This window comes from Phalangium opilio, unplaced genomic scaffold, assembly GCF_054372755.1.
Source record: "Phalangium opilio isolate 3A_F unplaced genomic scaffold, DU_Popi_V2 ptg000089l_1, whole genome shotgun sequence".
Classification (NCBI taxonomy): domain Eukaryota; kingdom Metazoa; phylum Arthropoda; class Arachnida; order Opiliones; family Phalangiidae; genus Phalangium; species Phalangium opilio.
Window position 1 is genome coordinate 5,525,583 of NW_028324194.1, and position 19,670 is coordinate 5,545,252.

A 19,670-nucleotide genomic window follows, 5' to 3' on the forward strand; every position below is an offset into this window, starting at 1 on the left:
CCTACTGATAACGTTCTTCATCAAAATACTGTATTTAATATCTCATATTTGATTTATTATTACAATTAACTAGTCGTTAAAACTAATTAGCAAATATGTGAAAACCAAGTACTACAAGTATTGGGGGAAAAATTATTTATTTTAAAAATTTGCCCAGCGCGTTTTAAAATGGATGGAAGTCATCCAGAGTTGAAAAAACCACAAACTGAAAGTTTGATAATTTTTAGAAAAATAACTATTAGTCCTAAGCCTTTCAAAATATTTTCAAAATTTTTAGTGTACTTTAATTTACAAATAGTAAAAAAATCAGGAAGCTAGTTTGTTCATCAACTCGACAATTCCCCCTAACATTTCAGTGCTTTTTGTCTCAAAAATCTAGATTCGTTCATGTTTTTACTAGCTTTTTCACTACATCCTCTCGATTCTTGAAAATGCATGTGTTTTGAATTCTTTGAACGGTCTTCTATAGCGCGTGCAACTTGCGTGATCGAGTGAGCTGTGGCTAGATATAGGGCGATCTTTTATATTACTTCTAATATTAGGTTGACTAGGCGTAATTGCATTTCATTAGTTTACAATTTTTTGTAATGCAGTAGGTCTTAAAATATAGAATTTTTTTATTTTTAATCTAAAATTTAATACCTAAATGAATACAAACTAAGAAAATTAAAAACCAAATGTGAGGGGGCGCAGCCCCCTCACATTTCGTTACAGCAGGGGCTTGAGCCCTCCCTGCCCCCCCGGTTCCGACGCCACTGGCTAGTACCACCTAATGGATTCAACCAATGGAGATATTTCTCCGCCTGTCGCGTTGGGGACCACTGCTATTGGACAACTAGCACCACCTAATGCATTCGACCAAATGGGGATATTTTCTCGTCTATCGCATTGGGGACTACTCCTATAGGACGATAAATAGAGATAGTCCCTGCGCCTGGCGGGTGTTTCGCAGAGTAGCCTAAAGGTTTTTCTTCAATATTAAGATGAATACAGTCTACCAATTTGATAAATTCATTATTTTACAGGTTCTTTCGAATTGAAAGAAGAACGTTCAACCGTAGAGTTTTCTTTTGTTAAGCCTCAGCTTAAACCCACCCACATCGTTATCACATTCTTCCCAAAACTCCCAGAGTACAGGAACTGTGATGGAAAAAATATCTTGCTTACCTTGATCCTAAATAATCTATCTTCAAACTGGCCCTCAATCGTGAATGGTTTCCATTTTTTATTTGGTTCAAAGTCATACACCGATTCCACGTGCTCGTAGGAAACGAATGAAAATGCCGATTTCATAACGCTGGTTATTTCACTAATAATGAAAAAACTGCTCAGAATCCATAATCCACAAATGAGTCGTAATCCACTAGCCTTTGGAAGCCTCGGAAATGCTGCTCAATGAAAAACATTTCATTGATAAAGAAATGTATTACTAATGAACTACCAGATCCCATCCCATATATTATATAATTTCTGGTGGTCAAACCAGTTAACTTAAAGGAAAAGGTTAGGTAGCATAACGGCCTCTATTTTAATGTAATAGAAGAAATATAAAATAAAATGAACTAATAAGCATTTAATTAGTCTTAAAAACGAGGACTACCGCTCCATCTGTCATTGCTTAAGTGGCGTCTGCTAAATCGAACCACTTATCCCTTACCTCTCTCAACCTGTGAGAGTTCAACCAACCCCTTCAGTGATAAGTGGTTCGATTTAGCAGACGACACTAAACATGGCGGCGCAATGGTCCTCGTTTTCAAGACTAATTAAATGCCAATTGTATTGTAATAAGAGATCTTTTTTTAAGTTTTTCCTTTCATATTTCTTTCAATGTATAATGTTATGCTACTTGAAGTTTTCCTTTAACATTGAAAAGTAGCTAGAGAGAACCGTGCACAAAAAACTCAGTGAAGCCTTCAGCTTCATTATCATGCTAACTATCAAATGATTGTGCTAACACAAAATTAAATTAAGAATTAATTAACGAAGATCTTTTGAAAACCTCACTGTTGGTTTTCAAAGATACTATTTATGAATCTCAGTATGTAAAGCAAAGAAAAATGAAGTATTACGCTCAAAAAAGAATATCATAATGGAATTCCAAATTTCGTCAAACAATTTCTTTTTGAATTTTCGGGTGCTTCTAGTTTTTCTCCCTTGGCGGATATTATCGAAAACGTATTCTGATGAAATTAGCAGAGATACAGATAATATACTGATAACAATGCCAAGGAAAGTCTAAAAATAATAATGGAATTGATCAGTTCAATCGACCATTTCGAAATTGTATATAGAGAAACCAACACAAAGGTCCGAGGCCGCAATTGCGGTATTCTCCCTCGCTCCAAGAAGCAACGCCAGACGGAGCCCGAGTTCACTACACGCGGTAGGCTAGCCAACTCGTACTGCCTCTAGCGGTGCTTCTTGACTAGACGGAGAATACCCAATGGCGTCCTCACCCCTGAGTGCTGGCTTTTCTTTATGTAAATTCCGAAACGGTATATATATATATAAAAAACTTATTTCAATCAAAACAAACACGCGTAATTAAATCAACGACAAGTTGCGAACCCATCTATGGAACCAGTAAAACCTTCAAGAATTGGTATTATTCATGGGATATTTAACTTTCCCATAAAAAAACTAAGGCAGTATGTAACAGTTTGAACGAGTGAAGCGATAAACTTTTTACACGTTTCACTAATATTAAGAAACCGTAAAAGAGATATTTGAGGAGCTAGTATCAACGCAAACGACCCTACCGAAACACTGAAAATATTTTGTTGACTATAATGGGGTACAGAGATCTTTTGAAATCACTTTGCGTTTCCTAGAGCAGGCGACTAAAAAAGATTTTCCAACTTCCGGACCACGTTCACAGACAGTTCACAGAAATTTGAAAAATTAATTTTTATTGCGCAATCAAGTTAGACGCCAATATGCATTTGCTTACCAAACAAGTTGGGAAATCAAAATAAACCTCTCCGAGTCTAGACGAGAGCTATCTACCCACTTAAGAGGTATTTCTTAAATAAATAAATATAAAATCTTAACCCTAACCATGATTATAATGGAGTAGAAGCCAATATAGCTCCCTGTCAACTGCGAACGCGGTCCGGATATTGCGAACATGACTGCTCCGATTTGCCAACTGGGAACGCGGTGACAGACACACACACAGAGCCGTCCAGTGTAATACCTCTTCGTTGCATCATTGTCACTTGGAGAGGTAAAAATACCAACAGTTATTCAGGTAAATAAGTAGGTAGATAGTTCTTCTCTCGACTCGGAGAGGTAAAATTTGGTTTTCCCAACTTGTTTTTAATAACAACTTATAACCAGATATGATGTTTATTCAATATTTTTCCCGAATAACACTGTATGGAAATTAAAAAGACATAATGACAAAATTCTTGCGATCTAGTTAAGTTCGCAATACGTTTGTTTAATCGTATGGATGGGTTCTCAGTTTTAAAACAGTGCACAGTTCACGATTCAGCAATTTTAATTACCCAAATATCTAAGGCATCGAAACTCATCAAGGTTGATGAAACTTTCTTCGGTTCGTGACTTATCATAGATATTGGACTGAAATAGGCAATTTTGCTAAAAGCTGTATAGTTGTCTCCCACTCGAGATGGCAATGTTTGCAATATGGAAGGATAATATAACATGTCGAGATCCTATTAAACACGATATAACATTACAATAAAGAAAAAAAATTCCATTTAGAGGAGGGAATATTTTTAGGACACGAGAAATAATTAAATAAAATTAAATCTATCCCAGCTGTTGTTACTATATTTCTTTAGCATCTGTTTCTACAAACTTGATTCTACATTCCCAATCCCTTCATACTATAATATCTCAAATCCAACAAATGTATAAAACCAAGAACTCTCAAATTGCGTTGTTTTCAAATTTCATTATTAATCATTACCCGTTTTTATTTATTTAAGTAGGAATTTACTCACACTCGGTAATTCACTTTTTCCATCAAACTCTGAAATTTCTTCTTTGGTTATATCTACCATAGTTACACTGCATTAAAATAAAATCAGCCATCATAATCTTAGTTTTTGGTACTTTTATAGAGGTGATAGAAGCCTTGTGTCCCATTCGACCGAACGCGTTTCCCATTCAACCGAAAACAGCCCAAATGTGCGGTTTTGGGAAAATATATATCAAAATTTAAATAGCAAACGTTTTCACTTTTTTTTAAGGATTTTTTTACCCTACAGTTTTCGTTGTATATATATATTGATATTTGAAATGCAAAATTTAATTTTAAGAGTGATTGATAATGGAGAGAATTGCATTGTTTTGGAAAAGGTGGCAGCTAACTATTAGGAGAATATTTTTGAAAAGGTGGCAGCTAATTAGTAGGAGAATGTTTAGGAAAAGGTGGCAACGAATTATTGGAACCATTGCTTTGGAAAAGGTGGCAGCTAACTATTAGGAGAATATTTTGGAAAACGTGGCAACGAATTATTGGAACCATTGTTTTGGAAAAGGTGGAAGGTAACTATTAGGAGAATATTTTGGAAAAGGTGGCAGCTAACTAGTAGGAGAATATTTTGGAAAAGGTGGCAGCTAACTATTAGGAGAATATTTTGAAAAAGGTGGCAGCTAATTAGTAGGAGAATTTTTTTTGGAAAAGGTGGTAGCTAATTAATAGGAGAATATTTTGGAAATGGTGGCAACTAATTAATAGGAGAATATTTTGGAAAAGGTGGCAACTAATTAATAGGAGAATATTTTGGAAAAGGTGGCAACGAATTATAGGAACCATTGTTTTGTTAAAGGTGGCAGCTAACTATTGGGAGAATATTTTGAAAAAGGTAGCAGCTAATTAGTAGGAGAATGTTTTGGAAAAGGTGACAGCTAATTAATAGGATAATAACCTAACCTAACCTAACCGAACCGAACCTGACTTACAATTTCCTCCTCTGGGTTTGAACCCGAGCATCTGAATTAAAAGCCTGATATTCTACCATGCTGCTGCGGTGATTCGAAATCCTCACAGACATTTAATTAACTAATTCTTTCAAATAAATTCCCATTCAGCAGAAACGCGCCATTGGGCTGGAAATTTAAATATATTCTCCATAAAAAACCAAAAAGCGGTTTCGGTCCAATGGGACTATACCGATAGCCTTGCATGATACCGCTTACTTTTTGCAAAATCTTTCAAGATATAACTTTACATGCTTGTAATATACAGCAGTGGCTTGACTGAAAGTTGAAATCTAATGAATCCAGAAAAAAATTAGACCTTAATTAAGAGGAATATTTTATCTTTGATAAATTTAAATTCGCATAAATTATCTTTAACCAGAAGTTTATAAGATATGTTCCATAAGTATGACACCACCTATACTTGGTAATGCTAGAGACTTACAGTTCGAGCTAGTTCGAGAACGACGCGAAAATTGACTACACTGGGTTTTGCTGACCATCTTGATATTTAGTCTGTGCTAAGCCTCATCAGGCATCACTTTTCAGAAATCTATGACGTCACTTCATGACAAGCTCTCAGAAAAACTTATGAAACATATCTTATGAACTTATACTTTAACTTACATCAAGGACTCCTAACCGAATTGATTTTACAAAGCTAGTGTTGGATCTGAAAGTTATTCTTCGTCAGTATGTTCAAAGATATTATAAGTGGTAAAAAATCACTCTTACTTAATCATATTGAACAGCTTCGGGGATCTTACTGAAAACCAAGTACACTTTTTTAAGAATTACACGAATATTTTTGCAAATGTGTTTGCGTCAAACTAGGGAGAAGATATGTCGAAACAGGAAGTCTGTAGCTGAGGCCTAATGTAATGCTGTTTGCCAATGACTGATAGCAATCCGCCACTATAAGGAATAAAAAATTAGACATAAATGCATTTAATGCAATTTTAAATGAAATAATTTACTAGAGATGGGCCGATACCAGATTAAACCGATACCGATATGATCCGATACTTGGGAAACCGATACGTACCGATACCGATATTTTACCCGATCCTTCGATTAAACCGATATCAAACCGATACCGATATGGTTTCTTTAACTGTTCTAAAATCATTACCCTTAATCCTTACTTCAATAAATTTATTTATATTATAATTTTTTTACCACTGCTATATTTATAATAGTGTGACATGAACGGAAAACGTAAGTGAGTAGCCCTACGATGCGTATCCTTTAACAGTGGTAAAACGAAATACTCGTAAATACCCCTTAAAAGAAGTACAGAAAATCGGAGTGAATAGCCCCTCGATGCCCTAACAAAAAATGATAACCCGTAATCCTTACTTCAATAAATTTAATTACATTATAATTGTAACATCCACGGGACCACAAGCTAGTACTTTCTTTTGTTTTTAAAATTATTCTCGACAAATACACCTATTTTTCAATAATGAATGAATGAATGAATGAAAATTTATTGTGCATATAAAAAACCACGAAGGTTCACGAGAATATACACAGTTGTAATATACACAGTTGTAATATCATATTTGCATTTCCTAACTGTCAAGAGTATCAAATGGAAGATAAATAAAAAACAAACCAAGTGAAACCTTATTAATCCAGCTCCTTGTATTTAACATTAAATATATCAAAATTATCGCCAAAACTGTTAACTGTAATTTGCATTCTTTTAATTGGATTTAAGTGGTTAAGGGATTCTCTAAATGTTTTTCTAAACCTTCCAGAGCTGGGGACTAGAAAGTCCAACCGTCCTAGCAGATCTGGAAGAGTTATCCTATTATTAATTAATTTATGTAGAAATTTAACGTCGTTAATACGGAGAATGTGAGCTATTGTTGGAATGTCCAAATACCCTAGTAAAATATGGTAATCATACGGAGCCTTTTTCATGAAATAAGTTTGGCAATATTCTATAAACTTCCGTTGCACATTCTCAAGTAGTACCTTTAAATATCTACTACAACTACCCCAGGCCAAGCCACCATACAGGACCCGTGATCTCACTAGGGCTTGATAAAGGAGACGGAAATGGTCTAGGGAATTCAATTTCCTACACATCTTCACGCAAACAGCTAGAGTACGGCGACTTAAAGCAACGCATTTATGCACCTGCTCAGTAAAATAAAGTCCTTTGTCAAAGATCACGCTAAGATCTCTCATAGTGGACTTAAGGGGTATGTGAGCGCCCTCAATGCTATAGACATTGAAAATTTCTCTAGCAATTCGCCTTGTAAATGTGACATGCACGGATTTAGTTGGATTTACAGGTATTTTGTTAAGAGAGCCCTTACAAAAATCTTCTTAAGAACTCTTAAGAAAATTCCTTGGGAAATTTCTTTGGAAATCCTTAAGGCGTTCTTTAGGAAATTGGGGAATATTGGCCTCTTTTTCTTTGGAAATTACTTTGGAAATATCTTTGGAATTTTCTTGGGAAATATCTTTGGAATTTCCTTGCGAAATATCTTTGGAATTTTCTTGGGAAATATCTTTGGAATTTTCTTGGGAAATATCTTTGGAATTTTCTTGGGAAATATCTTTAGAATTTTCTTGGGAAATATCTTTGGAATGTTCTTGGGAAATATCTTTGGAATTTCCTTGGGAAATATCTTTGGAATGTTCTTGGGAAATATCTTTGGAATTTTCTTGGGAAATATCTTTGGAATTTCCTTGGGAAATATCTTTGGAATTTTCTTGGGAAATATCTTTGGAATTATCTTGGGAAATATCTTTGGAATTTTCTTGGGAAATATCTTTGGAATTATCTTGGGAAATATCTTTGAAATTCTCTTGGGAAATATCTTTGGAATGTTCTTGGGTAATATCTTTGGAATTTTCTTGGGAAATATATAGAGAAGTGGGTAAATTAATTTAGCCACTTGAAACGAGGATAGTTCTTACATGCAGAACCATATCCCAATACAGGAAGTGTAGTTCTTATACGCTGAACTACACCCCTTATAGAGAGGGAAGTTCTCGCATGCAGAGTGAAGTTGCTTTAAAAGTCAGACATTTAATCGACTTATTAAAAACATCCGTAAACGGCAGAAAGTTTTAAACCTTGTGCAATTGTATGGGGTACTAAGTGGGTTTTGGAGGCTTTAACGGCCAAGCAGTAGATACAGACGTCGTTGTTAAATTTAATAATGTATATTCACTGAGAGTTTTTCGAGTATCAGAAACGCGTTTAACCTAATTTCCTCTACAATGTTTTTAAAAAAATATTTATTTTGGACTCTAATTACGCTCGAAATAAAGATAAAACATGCCATAAGAGAATTAAGCAAAAATTCCGACTGACAGCTTAGATTCCCTGTAAATCTAAACATAACGATTTTAATTACTCTTATTTTACTTTTAATCTATTTTATCCTTTACATAAACACCTCACGGATTATTGAAGGCAAAAAAATATAATAAAAAAATAGGTAAATGTAACATTCCATTTCAGCGCTTGCCTAGCCTTAGCTACGGGACAAGCCTTCGTGAAACGTTTTTAATTTTTTTAACCATCAAGTTAATGTCTATCTAGGAAAACTTTAGCTAAACAATTTGGGTAAAAATATTTTGAGATAATTATATGTAAAGCATAATTGCAATATATCTGGCCCTTTGAAATTAATCTCTTGAATTCCAAACGAATTTCGTTGGAAGATAAACCCTAGATCTTCTCTGGAAAACCAACCCTAGAGCTTCATTGGACATTTATCTCAATAATGCTAACGAATTTCTTTTGGAAATAAACCATGGACCTTCTTTGGAAATTGATCTGAAGAATTCTAAAGAATTTCGTTGGAAAATATTCCCTAGACATTCTTTGGAAATTTATCTCAAGCATTTCTAAAGAACTTCTTTGGAAAACAACCCCTAGACCTACTTTGGAAATTTATCCCTAGAATTCCTAAATAATTTCGTTACAATATAATACCAAGAAATTCTTTGGAAATTTATCTCTAGACTTCCAAAAGAATTTCTTTAGAAAGTAATCCCAAGACATTCTTTGGAAATTTATCTCTAGAATTCCTAAAGAATTTCTTTCGAAAATAATCCCAAGACCCTCTTAGGAAATTTATCTCTAGAATTCCTAAAGAATTTCTTTAGAAAATAGTCCCTAGACCTTCTTAGGAAATTCATCTTTAGAATTCCTAAAGAATTTCTTTAGAAAATAGTCCCAAGACATTCTTTGGAAATTTATCTCCAGAATTCCTAAAGAATTTCTTTAGAAAATAATCCCTAGACCTTCTTAGGAAATTTATCTTTAGAATTCCTAACGAATTTCTTTAGAAAATAATCCCAAGACATTCTTTGGAAATTTATCTCTAGAATACCTAAAGAATTTCTTTAGAAAATAATCCCTAGACCTTCTTAGGAAATTTATCTTTAGAATTCCTAAAGAATTTCTTTAGAAAATAATCCCTAGACCTTCTTAGGAAATTTATCTTTAGAATTCCTAAAGAATTTCTTTAGAAAATAATCCCTAGACCTTCTTATGAAATTTATCTTTAGAATTCCTAAAGATTTTCTTTAGAAAATAATCCCAAGCCATTCTTTGGAAATTTATCTCAAGAATTCTTTAGGAAATTCCATGGAAGTCTTTGGAAATAGTTTCTTTGGAAAATGATCCCAAGGGCTCCGTAGGGTTCCAAAGAAATTCCTTTAGAACTCTTAAGAAGATTTTTGTAAGGGAGCACCATCTTCCCATGGAGTCAAGGTCAATTTGAAGTAATTTACCGTCTAAGTTAGAATTTATACTTTTGAAGACTTTATTGTCATCAGCAAATTGAAGAATACGGGAATGTAAAACCGAAAATTGTAAATCGAAAAGATACATATTAAAGAGTAATGGTCCAAGAGATGATCCCTGTGGAACCCCACAATTAACTTTGTATGTTTTCGATGTGATTATTCCATTGCATTTCAAGACATTGACTCGATTTGGCAGATAGTTAGCAATCCATGCCAAAATATCACCCCCCAAACCAAGGGCCTCTAACTTGTCATGAAGGTAAGAGTGGGAGACGCGGTCGAAGGCCTTGGCCAGGTCAAGGTATACAACATCGACCTGGCCCCGGCACTCGACCTCAGGAGCCACGTAATCCACCCTTACAAAAATCTTCTTAAGAGTTCTAAAGGAATTTCTTTGGAACCCTACGGAGCCCTTGGGATCATTTTCCAAAGAAACTATTTCCAAAGACTTCCATGGAATTTCCTAAAGAATTCTTGAGATAAATTTCCAAAGAATGGCTTGGGATTATTTTCTAAAGAAAATCTTTAGGAATTCTAAAGATAAATTTCATAAGAAGGTCTAGGGATTATTTTCTAAAGAAATTCTTTAGGAATTCTAAAGATAAATTTCCTAAGAAGGTCTAGGGATTATTTTCTAAAGAAATTCTTTAGGAATTCTAAAGATAAATTTCCTAAGAAGGTCTAGGGATTATTTTCTAAAGAAATTCTTTAGGTATTCTAGAGATAAATTTCCAAAGAATGTCTTGGGATTATTTTCTAAAGAAATTCGTTAGGAATTCTAAAGATAAATTTCCTAAGAAGGTCTAGGGATTATTTTCTAAAGAAATTCTTTAGGAATTCTGGAGATAAATTTCCAAAGAATGTCTTGGGACTATTTTCTAAAGAAATTCTTTAGGAATTCTAAAGATGAATTTCCTAAGAAGGTCTAGGGACTATTTTCTAAAGAAATTCTTTAGGAATTCTAGAGATAAATTTCCTAAGAGGGTCTTGGGATTATTTTCGAAAGAAATTCTTTAGGAATTCTAGAGATAAATTTCCAAAGAATGTCTTGGGATTACTTTCTAAAGAAATTCTTTTGGAAGTCTAGAGATAAATTTCCAAAGAATTTCTTGGTATTATATTGTAACGAAATTATTTAGGAATTCTAGGGATAAATTTCCAAAGTAGGTCTAGGGGTTGTTTTCCAAAGAAGTTCTTTAGAAATGCTTGAGATAAATTTCCAAAGAATGTCTAGGGAATATTTTCCAACGAAATTCTTTAGAATTCTTCAGATCAATTTCCAAAGAAGGTCCATGGTTTATTTCCAAAAGAAATTCGTTAGCATTATTGAGATAAATGTCCAATGAAGCTCTAGGGTTGGTTTTCCAGAGAAGATCTAGGGTTTATCTTCCAACGAAATTCGTTTGGAATTCAAGAGATTAATTTCAAAGGGCCAGATATATTGCAATTATGCTTTACATATAATTATCTCAAAATATTTTTACCCAAATTGTTTAGCTAAAGTTTTCCTAGATAGACATTAACTTGATGGTTAAAAAAATTAAAAACGTTTCACGAAGGCTTGTCCCGTAGCTAAGGCTAGGCAAGCGCTGAAATGGAATGTTACATTTACCTATTTTTTTATTATATTTTTTTGCCTTCAATAATCCGTGAGGTGTTTATGTAAAGGATAAAATAGATTAAAAGTAAAATAAGAGTAATTAAAATCGTTATGTTTAGATTTACAGGGAATCTAAGCTGTCAGTCGGAATTTTTGCTTAATTCTCTTATGGCATGTTTTATCTTTATTTCGAGCGTAATTAGAGTCCAAAATAAATATTTTTTTAAAAACATTGTAGAGGAAATTAGGTTAAACGCGTTTCTGATACTCGAAAAACTCTCAGTGAATATACATTATTAAATTTAACAACGACGTCTGTATCTACTGCTTGGCCGTTAAAGCCTCCAAAACCCACTTAGTACCCCATACAATTGCACAAGGTTTAAAACTTTCTGCCGTTTACGGATGTTTTTAATAAGTCGATTAAATGTCTGACTTTTAAAGCAACTTCACTCTGCATGCGAGAACTTCCCTCTCTATAAGGGGTGTAGTTCAGCGTATAAGAACTACACTTCCTGTATTGGGATATGGTTCTGCATGTAAGAACTATCCTCGTTTCAAGTGGCTAAATTAATTTACCCACTTCTCTATATATTTCCCAAGAAAATTCCAAAGATATTACCCAAGAACATTCCAAAGATATTTCCCAAGAGAATTTCAAAGATATTTCCCAAGATAATTCCAAAGATATTTCCCAAGAAAATTCCAAAGATATTTCCCAAGATAATTCCAAAGATATTTCCCAAGAAAATTCCAAAGATATTTCCCAAGGAAATTCCAAAGATATTTCCCAAGAAAATTCCAAAGATATTTCCCAAGAACATTCCAAAGATATTTCCCAAGGAAATTCCAAAGATATTTCCCAAGAACATTCCAAAGATATTTCCCAAGAAAATTCTAAAGATATTTCCCAAGAAAATTCCAAAGATATTTCCCAAGAAAATTCCAAAGATATTTCCCAAGAAAATTCCAAAGATATTTCGCAAGGAAATTCCAAAGATATTTCCCAAGAAAATTCCAAAGATATTTCCAAAGTAATTTCCAAAGAAAAAGAGGCCAATATTCCCCAATTTCCTAAAGAACGCCTTAAGGATTTCCAAAGAAATTTCCCAAGGAATTTTCTTAAGAGTTCTTAAGAAGATTTTTGTAAGGGCATAAAGGAAACGTGGTTCGTTTCCACACTCCTACCCGGAACAAAGCCATGTTGACAGTCGTTGGGTAGCAAGCTAAACCAACGCTGTAAATGTACGTGTACTACTCTATCAAATACCTTAGCAAGAACGCATAGAAGGGAAATCGGACGGTAGTTTCGGACATCGCTGGACTTTCCAGACTTATATACCGGGACAATGACAGCTTTTTTCCAAAGCGTTGGGAATGAGTGAGTACAAAAGGATAAATTAAATATATGCTCCAATATAGGTAACAATATATCCCCACAGCCCTTGATAACAAACGACGGAATTTTGTCGACACCGTTTTAATCCCATTCTAAATATAACGTCGGTATATACTTCCTTTTGCTTTTTAAAATTACCCTCAATATCTTTGAATTTTGAAATATGGGAGTGGGATTGAAAGCGTGAAACTCTTATTTATTGTCGACGGGTGACAGGAATTTTAAAGGGAGAGTTTAACACCTTCCATTATATTAAGGCAATCCAATAATCGTTTCTCTCGCTTTAGATATATCGAGAAAACATAAAACACAATTCACAATCATTAACCTCATTTGTACAATTAAGTGCAGTGCTTAAACTTACTTTTATAATCCAAATTTATGTAAAATTAACGAAAAATATCACCTCACCACAATCCCCTCTCATTCACTGTCCCTTCAATGACGAACCAAAAAATTTACACTACTACTACTACTATCTCTACGAGAATGACAACAGGGCAGGTCAAACTAAGAGCCTCATCGTAGCTGTACATCATACGATGTGGCTATAAAAACGTCTTGGTTTGGACCAAGACCGAAAAAAAAGATATGAGTGAGGTCCGAAGTAGGATAAGGGACTAGAAGTATCGAGGTAACCAAATACACCACTTTGACATTACCTAGGGCGCCACAGCGGGCTACTGCGAACTAGTACTAATTAAGATGGGCAGGGAAAAAAACCGCGTGGGGTTGCGCTTTTGCTAGTAGGGGTAACAAAGAGCAGTTTCCAGTCTTTCCCCTTGCGGCGCTTCGAGCGCGGAGCATCGGGCATGCGCACAACGGAATGTCGAAGTGGTGTATTCTTCACTTGGCGGAAGTGAATATTCTTGAAAACACACCAACGGTTCGCCCTCTGGTAGCGGATTCAAGAACCCGCGTTCGTGTTCCGCGGCTTTAGGTTGAGGGGAAGGGGGTAAGAAATGTTTTTTGAACTGGACCAATTTTTTCTCTCTAGTGTAGGCTCGATGGAAGCGGCATAAAAAAAACTTTACTTCTAGTCCCTTATCCTACTTTTGGTGAGGTTTATAAATTGACTGATGCTCAGATATTGCATCTTTTCTTCAATTATTTTTACCTCTCCGAGTGACGATGACGTCACGGAGAGGTATTACATAATCATAATCCTTCATGTACACGAATATGTTTTAAAGTGCCTCTTCAAAGTAATGAACTTGGTATAGTCCCATTGGACCGAAACCGCTTTTTGGTTTTTAATGGAGAATATATTTAAATTTTCAGCCCAATGGCGGGTTTCTGCTGAATGGGAATTTATTTGAAAAAATTAGTTAATAAAATGTCTGTGAGAATTTCGAATCACCGCAGCAGTATGGTAGAATATCAGGCTTTTAATTCAGAGGCTCGGGTTCAAACCCAGAGAAGGAAATTGTTAGTTTGGTTAGGTTCGGTTAGGTTAGGTTATTATTCTATTAATTAGCTGCCACCTTTTCCTTAACATTCTCCTACTAATTAGCTGCCACCTTTTACAAAATATTCTCCTAATAGTTAGCTGCCACCTTTTCCTAAACAATGGTTCCAATAATTCGTTGCCACCTTTTCTAAAATATTCTCCTATTAATTAGTTGCCACCTTTTCCTAAATATTCTCCTATTAATTATCTGCCACCTTTTTCAAAACATTCTCCTACAAATTAGCTGCCACTTTTTCCAAAATATTCTCCTAATAGTTAGCTGCCACCTTTTCCAAAATATTCTCCTAATAGTTAGCTGCCACCTTTTCCAAAATATTCTCCTAATAGTTAGCTGCCACCTTTTCCAAAATATTCTCCTAATAGTTAGCTGCCACCTTTTCCAAAATATTCTCCTAATAGTTAGCTGCCACCTTCTCCTAAATATTCTCCTATTAATTAGCTGCCACCTTTTCCTAAACATTCTCCTACTAATTAGCTGCCACCTTTCCAAAATATTCTCCTAATAGTTAGCTGCCACCTTTTCCTAAATATTCTCCTATTAATTAGCTGCCACCTTTTCCTAAACATTCTCCTACTAATTAGCTGCCACCTTTTCCAAAATATTCTCCTAATAGTTAGCTGCCACCTTTTCCTAAATATTCTCCTATTAATTAGCTGCCACCTTTTCCTAAACATTCTCCTACTAATTAGCTGCCACCTTTTCCAAAATATTCTCCTAATAGTTAGCTGCCACCTTTTCCAAAATATTCTCCCAATAGTTAGCTGCCACCTTTTCCAAAATATTCTCCTAATAGTTAGCTGCCGCCTTTTCCAAAACAATGCAATTCTCTCCATTATCAATCACTCTTAAATTTAAATTTTGCATTTCAAACATCAATATATATATACAACGAAAACTCTAGGGTAGAAAAAGTTCCTTAAAAAAAGTGAAAACGTTTGCTTTTTAAATTTTGACATATATTTTCCCAAAACCGCACATTTGGGCTGTTTTCAGTTGAATGGGAAACACGTTTGGTCGAATGGGATTCGGTCGAATGTGTAATGTAACTTTTTTAATTTATCGATTAACAGTATTATCAGTTGATTGAATCAGGGATAGATTTAATTTTAGAAGTAGGAATGGAGAACAAGAGTAATCTGGGCGCGCGTCAAAGTCCCGGACCCCCTTCCAAGTGACGGAGGGGTATGAAAGAAGAGGCGGGTCATTGCGACGGAGGTAAAAATGAATTACGTATTTTTCGCCGTCCCCGTCAGTAACATCATCAAAACGTAGTTTAAGTGAACCAATAAGATAATTTAAAATTTTCGTTACGTGTTACAGGGAGGGGCTCTATACTGGGCTATGAGTCGGACTGAAGTTAATACTAAGCGTTCTCCATTCCTACTTCTAAAATTAAATATATCCCTGATTGAATAAAATATTAATTAAGGATTAAATTAATAAAAATAATTGCAATATCTGAACTTCAGTCAATTGATAAACCTCACTCATATCGTTTGTTTTTTCGACCTTGGTCCAAACCTAGACTTTTTTATAGCTGTTAAAATTTGTAGGCCCCGTCCTCAGTAATTTTCAGCACGGATTCCTTAATAACCGGTCAGTGGAATCAAATCTGTTATCCGCCTTTAATACCTGGTTGGCCGCCTATGATTCGGGAACACGTGTTGATGTTATATATCTCGATCTTGCTAAGGCATTTGATACTGTCCCCCATGCACGGCTCTTAGCCAAGCTCGATTCTTTAGGCGTCCGTAACAATATCCTATGTTGGATTAAATCCTACCTCCAAAACAGATCCCAATCAGTGCGCGTCAATGCTTGCCTTGGCGACCCCCTTCCTGTTGTAAGTGGAGTACCCCAGGGCAGTGTTCTCGGCCCGCTTTTGTTCCTAATCTATATAAATGACCTTCCGAACAACTTAACTTCCCCCCTATGTTTATTTGCAGACGACCTTAAAATTTACCGCGAAATTCACTCTTTTAATGATGTCAGTCTTCTTCAAGCTGACCTTACTCGGCTTGAGTCCTGGTCTGTTGATAATGGTCTAACCTTCAACAGTCAAAAATCTATGGTACTATCAATTGCGCGTACCAAAGCTAACCCTGCATTACCATCCCCGTACTACCTAGCCGGGAAAAACATTCAACGTGTTAACGAATGTCGGGACTTAGGCATCCAGGTCACACATGACCTCACCTTCCACGCGCATATTAGCAAAACGTACCGTCGTGCCACGGGTCTCCTTGCAACTATTAGAGCAAATTTTCCAAAAATTTCAAATAAGCTGCTAACCAGGCTCTTCCAATGTTATGTCCTCCCTGTTATCGAATTTGGCAGCCAAATATGGAATCCATATCGCGTTGCTGATATAAATTTATTAAATAAAATACAGGCCAGGGCCTCAAAAATCCCCCTTCATCTTCGTAAATTACCACGTGGGGCGCGATTATCTGCTTTAAATTGGTCACCTCTCGCATCCCGACGCACTTACCTAGATCTAGTTAGCTTATTTCGTATTCTTTCCCGTGAAGATCAAATTTTTTTTAGGTCTGCTTCAGCAACTCACAATACCCGAGGGCATAGGCGTAAACTTTTCCTACCCTCATCCTGTAAAGACCCCATGAAGTACTCCTTTTTTCGGCGGGTTATTCCCATCTGGAACTCTCTCCCCTCTGATCTGGTTCTGGCCCCCTCATTACCTGCTTTTAAACTAGGACTAAGAAAATTCCTCAAAATTTAATATTAAATACTTAGTCCCGAACCCTCCAACTACTATTACCCGGAGCTGTAAGGTTTATTGTAAACCCTAGCTCGTCATCCCACACGGAGCAAAAAAAAAAAATATCTGTTACTTCAGTCTTAATTTCAATTAAGTTTGTTGAGAAAGTGACGAGTGTTATAAACCCTACCGATGAAGAAATGTGCTATAATATATTTAACTAGCTGTCCCTGAAATCATGCTCGCAATCAGCCTATGTAAATTGCCTCTAAGAAGATCATTCGTGAATCGATTAGGGCTAAAAGAAAGGCAAACTAATCCTAACATAAACTCAACCCTAACAATATCCAAACTTAACCTTACCTATCACAATATAAATCAAATGGGTGTTAGGTTGCCGATTGATCTATCATCTACACATATCCTTGATTATTATATACAATTTGAGCTAAAATATTGAACTTACAGTTTTGGAGACCCTCGGGAGACTACAAAAATTCTAGATTGCGTTCTCACAGTACCGAACAGTATGGTATAAATGCTCGCTGAGAAAGGCCAAAAATAAAGGAATTTACGAACTCTTTTATGCACTTAACGGAAGTGACTATAGAAATGGCTTAAAACTTTACATAACTACAACAATAACGGTAATTTAGTTTAAAAAACCCGAAACTAGGCTTAGCACTCAAAAAGGCTTGTCCAAACGCGAGAACAAACTTGGCACGTGCTAATGCGAATCCTCAAAGGGATAATGTAATGACTGCAATTTAAATCGTTAAAATAATGTCAAAATAATTAAAAAAACTTTAACTGTTATAGCATGGATAAAGAATGCGCGTGAGGAAATTGTTTTCACTCTACAGGGTAAGCAACTCCCAATCTCGGACGACAGTTTATTCTGTATATACTCTGTTACCGCTTCGGTTGTCAGCACGCATAAAGATAAGGTTCTATGTAGCGTAGCTTTGTACGTGCTGTCAAGAGACGAAAAACTTCAGGATCTACAGGATTTAAAATATCCTCGACTTTTTTAGCTCGAGTGCACGGACCTCTAGGCCTTAGTTTCAAATACGTGTAGTAGGTTGTAGGCAATTTCACACGTATTTGAAACTAAAGCCTAGAGGTCCGTGCACTCGAGCTAAAAAACTCGCGGGTATTTTAAATCCTGAAGATCCTGAAGTTTTTCGTCTCTTGACAGCACGTACAAAGCTACGTTACATAGAGACCTAGGTTTGCGCGTGCTGACAACCGATGCTGTAACAGAGTATATCCAGAATAAGCTGTCGTTCGAGATAGGGAGTTGCCTATCCTATAGCGTGAAAACAAATTTCCTCACGCGCATTCTTTATCCATGGTTATAGGTTTGTAAATTCACATCGTCAAAACTTAAGCACCATAAGCGTTACACTCTTTTTAACATTAAAATTCAAAAATATATATGTTCATTATTACAGTATCACTTTACCAAATTATTGCTTTATCACGACATTTGAATTGAAAACAGCATTTAATCAACCTGATAGCACGCACAAGGCTTAAGGTTCATTTCTTTATCAACCAGCTCGAAAGCTGGAAAAAAAAAATTTCACAGTGCTGGCATTTTAAACTGACTTGGTACATGTAGACAGAAGGGAATAAGAGAGAAGGGACACACTTTATATCTCTATAATGCTTTACACTCGTAACAACAGTCTTACCAACCTCAAATCAACTACCCTTCACTGATTGGCTATCTAACTTCTGTCTTAGCTGTGACGTCACATAAAAAGGTGACGTCTCGGTTGACGAAAAAAAAGTAGTTTTGTTTACATCTTTACATTGAAGGAGATAAAAATGGCCGAATTTCATGTTGATAAACGAAATCAAGCTGCGCAATTAATTTAGATACACGGGAATTGAGAACATACCAAAATTAGATAATTTGAAGGTAATAAATAGATGAAAACTAATTATTCCGAATTAATATTAAAAAATAAAAATTATTTTCAATAAAATACATACTTGAGGTTATAATTACACAAGAACAAATAATCGACAGCCCTAAGCCTTTGGAGAATGAAAATCTAGCAGACAAATAGGCCGCCTGATACCGCGGAGAACTTAAAGAACTATATTTGCAGTAAATTGGTTAAAAGCTGTGTACTTGCGCAAAGCTTTCGCGGTTTTCTTGAGGTTGGTCGGACTCTCGTTACCATAGCAGGCTCTAATGTCTCCCTTCTCTCTTATTCCCTTCTGATGTAGAGTGAAACACGTTTTTACCATAATTTACAAATTAACTAAAATAACTAGCTTAGACTAGGGCTCGGACTCCGTTATACATTATCTGAAATTATAGATATTGAGATGTATATATTATTTATAAATATAGCGGAACGAATAATGCTAATGATTACGTTATTTACAAACAATAACATATGTATATAGAAGACCTTAGTGGATATTCAATCGACATTGTTAGTATACAACATTAGCGCTAGATATTTCTATTCCTGTATAATATTGGCAACTGATAAAGATAACATATTTCTTCATATTGGCTCTTTTCCATAACCATTCATACAAGCTTTATTACTGAAAGTAGTCTCTCACAGACAATGTATAGCAACGTTACCGTTACTAACGTATATCCATGAGAGGCTTAAATTAAATTCCGTGCCTATATAGGATCTGGCTTTGTTTAATATTTAAAAATATGCTTCAAGATGACATCAGTCGTTACAGCTGTAAGCGACGAAACTCGTGTTT

General features: G+C 35.3%; 1 protein-coding gene and 1 long non-coding RNA gene across 2 annotated transcripts in view; both read right to left on the reverse strand.

Annotated features, from left to right (window-relative positions):
- The window catches only part of LOC149647162 (uncharacterized), a 319,264-nt gene that overhangs the window by 45,814 nt on the left and 253,780 nt on the right, over positions 1-19,670 (reverse strand). The gene's annotated exons all lie outside the window — the stretch shown is intronic.
- On the reverse strand, positions 2-17,582 carry LOC149647170 (uncharacterized). Its single transcript, XM_089850280.1, has 9 exons — positions 17,392-17,582; positions 5,689-5,868; positions 5,581-5,626; positions 5,173-5,246; positions 3,972-4,038; positions 3,510-3,680; positions 2,070-2,235; positions 1,168-1,388; positions 2-28 (listed from the first exon to the last, which is right to left on the reverse strand). Exons 2-9 carry the CDS (start codon positions 5,694-5,696, stop codon positions 2-4), a joined length of 780 nt encoding a protein of 259 aa, XP_089706406.1. The 5' UTR covers positions 5,697-5,868; positions 17,392-17,582.

What these genes read in the sequence shown, in the direction of transcription:
- LOC149647170 (XM_089850280.1), bottom strand. An exon ending in TTCGGTTAGGAGTCCTTGAT is followed by an intron (nt 5,247 to 5,580) that starts GTAAGTTAAAGT and finishes TGGATTCATTAG; the next exon opens with ATTTCAACTTTCAGTCAAGC. An exon ending in TATGATATTCTTTTTTGAGC is followed by an intron (nt 1,389 to 2,069) that starts GTAATACTTCAT and finishes TTCATTGAGCAG; the next exon opens with CATTTCCGAGGCTTCCAAAG.